General features: G+C 45.2%; 1 protein-coding gene across 1 annotated transcript; it reads right to left on the bottom strand.

Annotated features, from left to right (window-relative positions):
- Nucleotides 1–822: 822 nt before the first annotated feature.
- si:dkey-211g8.9 (free fatty acid receptor 3) lies at nucleotides 823–3,609 on the bottom strand. The gene has a single exon (XM_047605520.1). It carries the CDS (start codon nucleotides 2,563–2,565, stop codon nucleotides 1,564–1,566), a length of 1,002 nt encoding a protein of 333 aa, XP_047461476.1. The 5' UTR covers nucleotides 2,566–3,609; the 3' UTR covers nucleotides 823–1,563.
- Nucleotides 3,610–4,318: the final 709 nt, after the last annotated feature.

Here is a 4,318-nt window from a genome sequence, read left to right on the forward strand (position 1 = left end):
GTTGAACAACAGTTTACATGTCGCAGTATCTTTTGATTGGATTACCTGCATGAAAATATGACTTTTTACCACCACAGGTACATAAATAAATACTAAAATAAAGAGCAAAAAAGACATTTTATGTAAGACTTCATTTCTAAATGAATCCCTTTTTTGTGCAGTAGTTTTTTTTACACTGAATAGCTCTTCAGACTTACATGAAAGTAGCTCAGAGGTCTGATCCAAGACGCGTCGTCTTACCTGTTAACGATAAGCGGCAGATATTCCAGTGACTTCGGTTTATATCTGCACCTCTCCCACCTCTCCCCCGTTTTATACTTATCTTCTATCTGATGTGAAATGAGGCTGAACACTAAAGATAAATGCTTGGACACACACGTTACAGAGATCCACAGTTTTTAATCTCAGTAATCAAATGTTTGATGCTCACTTTGCATCGTTTTAGTTTGTTTAATTGTTTAATTATTGGTTTACAGTTTGAAGTGACCTCAAACTACTGACTAGTATATTTTTAGTCCGATTTCTTCCTATAAATACTGTAAATAATTAGATTCAACATTAAACCTGGACCTATTTTATTATTTATTACTAAAATATGATTTATAATCATTTTTTGTCACAATATTTTTTTATTTATGTATTTATTTGCTTCCTTTTATTTCTAATACACATGTATTTATAATAAATACTTGGTTTTATTAGCTTGTTATTGTGTAAAATAATATTCATCATCTTTTTTACATTTGTTATTAAATTTTTTGTCCTTCTATCATTTAAATCATGCATAATTAACAAACTTAATATCACTTTATTCACATAAAAACACTTTAAAAAATTAGTTTTATTTTTCTTTACAATCTGTGACTCAGGATTTTCTACATTTCTGCATAAAAATGACTCAAAACATCAGCGGAATTTGTGTAAAACTTAGAAAAGGAACCCAATCAAGCAAAAGAAACAGAAATATACATAGAAACATACTAGTGTATAAGTTTATTCAGGGAAAATGAGCCAATATTACATATCTGAGAGTGTTTTGTCCTCGTGCTTAAAACACAACCCAGACATCACATTTTATTTTGAAGGTCACTCCAGAAACAAATCAATCAATCAGTGAACGAACAGATGCGTAATGACTTTTAATTTAAGTTTACCCCGACACAGCTGCAGCTAATAATCTGTTTCATGTCGCCGTGAATGAAACCAGGAGGTTGTTCCCTCGTTATAGCCGCAGAGACACCAGAGGGAGCCGTTAGTCTCCGTATCTTCAGCGCTGCCGTCTTCTTCAAAAAGGAAAAAGACCTCGTGGAATTAGAAACAAGACATTCAATCCATTTGAAAGGATTTCAGAGATTAATAGATCCTCTTTACTGAGAAATCTCCCCGTAAATCCCAAGAGTGAAAGAGTCACAGGAGTCACTTTTCATCAAGCTGACATCAAAAAAGTCTTTTGTCTTTTCTTAACATTCAGTCCAAAGGGAGAGGATTATTTGCCGGTCCTTGAGTCTGCAGAGACGGTGGTAGATTTTTCGAGGGGTCGTTAGTTTCCCTGAAACCTCCACCTCACTCCTGACTTTCCCTCGTGACCTCGGCCTTGACCGGGCTCCTCTCAGACGGGCTCGGCGTCGCCCGGACGCCCACGACGGCTCTGGTGGACTTGCACCGGTGCCGAAACCCTTCGCTGCGGCCGAACTGGCTCTGCCGCCCGCACATCCTCCCCAGGATCCCCCTGGACGCGGCCGGCGAGTGCATCAGCATGACCACGGGCTCCAGGAAGACGTTGCAGGAGCTGGTGAGGATGGCGTAATCCCTCCACTCCACGTTCGTGTGGAACACGAACCCCACGATGTGCGAGGCGTTGTAGGGCGCGTAGCACACCACGAACACGGCCAGCGTGGACAGCGCCACCGCCAGGACCCTCCTCTTCCCCATGAGGGGCAGGTTGGAGCGCCACACCAGGGTGACGCAGCACATCGTGCAGAACGACGTCAAGACCAGGGGCACGAAGAACAGGACGACCGCCATCTCCAGGCGCAGGGGCAGCAGCACGGCCAGCTGGGCCTCGTCGAACTCGTCGTAGCAGGTCGAGACGTCGTCCTTGATGGAGACGAAGTTGGCCCCCCCTTCGGCCACCAGGCCGAAGCTGAGGTGGAGCAGCACCAGCAGCCACAGGGCGACGCTGATGAAGCAGGAGTTGCGCGCCCGGCGGTACCTCTTGTAGATGATCGGGAACGCGATGCTGAGGTAGCGCCCCACGGTCACGATGGTGATGAACAGGCAGCTGCCGTACAGCGAGGAGAAGAGGAAGAAGCTGTAGACCGTGCACATGGGCCCCGGCAGCCTCCAGTCCCTGAGCGCCGTCTCCAGCGCCTTGACGGGCAGCCAGACCACCAGCGCCAGGTTGGCCAGGCACAGGTTGAGGGCGTAGACGACGTTGGGCGTGGCGCCGCGCTTGCGAGCCTTGCGCACGTACACGAAGAGGACCAGCAGGTTGGCGGGGAGGCCCAGCAGGAAGGTGAAGGTGTAGACGAAGAGAGCGACGCAGTCGTTGGCGGTCACCTGCATCTCTCTTCAGTTGAGGCCGCCGGCGAGGTCGCGCTTCCCCCAGCTCACCATGATAAAGGTCAAATCCGGGGAAAAAAATCTGAGCGTGGATCAGATGGGCGAACGTTCCCGGGCGGGTGGTAAAAGCGAGGAGCTGCCGGAGAGGAAAACTTCTCCCTCCATCGTGCGCCGACTGCGACACAACATCTGAGGCAGGTGAAGGTACAAAAAAAAAAAAAAAAAAAAAAAGGCGGTGGCCACGAAGGTGTGGGCACGACTGGGGGCGAGGTGCACACGACATCACGACAGATAAAGAGACGTATCCACTCAGGCAGAAGTAGGGGGGCATTTAGCCGGCACCAGGCTGCCTTAATTGCCATCTCAGCGGAGGGCAACAGACAGGTAGCATCTGGGCCCTTAAGTGAAATGATTCAGAATAATTCAACCTGTCAGGAAGCGCACGGTCGTCCAGCTTAGAGCCGAGAGCCGCCTGAACGAACTGGAGGGGCCGTGCAGTAAAGTCATAAACCGGCTCAAGTTGATGAGTCGATGAGAGGGGGAGGGGCTGTTTGTGGCACTTTCCGCCCGCTTTATGGCGAAAAGTGTGTTTTGACAGTGTTGTCGAGGAGGTGGGCGTGTCACCCAGGAGGAAAATGGAGCAGAATAATCACAGAGGCTTTTCTTTTTTTTTTATTATACCAGCAACCAGCAAGTAATTTTCCAAGAAAAGAGCAGATCCAAACACGGCTACCAGTTGTTTGATCAGGCGATTGATCCAGTCCTCGAAACGAATGTGCCCGTGTTCGGATATTTCTACTCAAATGTTTGCTTTGAATGAAGACGTATTTACTCTATTATTTAAGTCAAAGGGTCACAGCCTCTATCGACTTCTCATTCGCTCTCAGTTCTGCTGTTCTCTGGGCTGTGACCTACTTGATTTATGCTTTTGAAATGAATCCATAACTCAGACACTCTGCATGTTTTTGACCCCACCCCTCCGCTCTACATCACAGTGGATCAAAAATGAGCTTATCTTAATTTCAACGTGCAAGTTTATGAGTTTCCCACGACACGTTCTTACAGATGTTTCACAATAAGAGCATTATTAACAGTACTGAAACAGTAGGAGCCTCGTAATGTGAAACAGATGCAGATTGTTTTATTAACAGCTTCCTGCAGTAACTTCGAATAATTCAACCAGGAGATCAACCAGGAGATCAACCAGGAGATCTCTTAATAAAATACGGTAAATTACTTGAAACAGATGTAATTAGAGCAACAAAGTCCAACTATATGTGTTCTTTATTAAACTAGTGCTATTTCTAAATATACATTATTATTAATGTATTTGCATTCAGTATAAATTTATCCCTTATTCTTCTACTAAAATATGTTGGATTCATGTTAATGTGTATTTAGTTGAGAATCACTGGTCGAGAGTTATCCTCATGTGGGAGATGATCATTACTAATATATTTGTGCATGTGCTTATTCAGGAAAATTAGTCAATATTACATATGAGTGAGGTGCAAACATTAAGTGAGTATCTGCTGTGAGTTTCTTGTGCAGCAATAACGTCAACTAAACACGTCTGTGGCTGCTCTGAGGAATTTTCTGACGCGCTGGTTGTTTTCCTCACATGAACCGTTTGCTTTGGGTCCTTTCACAACATTTCTACGGGATTAAGATCAGGACTTTGTCTTGTTCTTCTTTAACCGTTCGTTAACAGGCAGCGACTGACACAAACACACAATCATTTGAAGACATTACTCTG

The sequence above is a fragment of the Mugil cephalus genome, chromosome 14, assembly GCF_022458985.1.
Source record: "Mugil cephalus isolate CIBA_MC_2020 chromosome 14, CIBA_Mcephalus_1.1, whole genome shotgun sequence".
In the NCBI taxonomy this organism is placed as follows: domain Eukaryota; kingdom Metazoa; phylum Chordata; class Actinopteri; order Mugiliformes; family Mugilidae; genus Mugil; species Mugil cephalus.

What these genes read in the sequence shown, in the direction of transcription:
- si:dkey-211g8.9 (XM_047605520.1), bottom strand. Translation starts at nt 2,565, where the DNA reads ATGCAGGTGACCGCCAACGACTGCGTCGCTCTCTTCGTCTACACCTTC.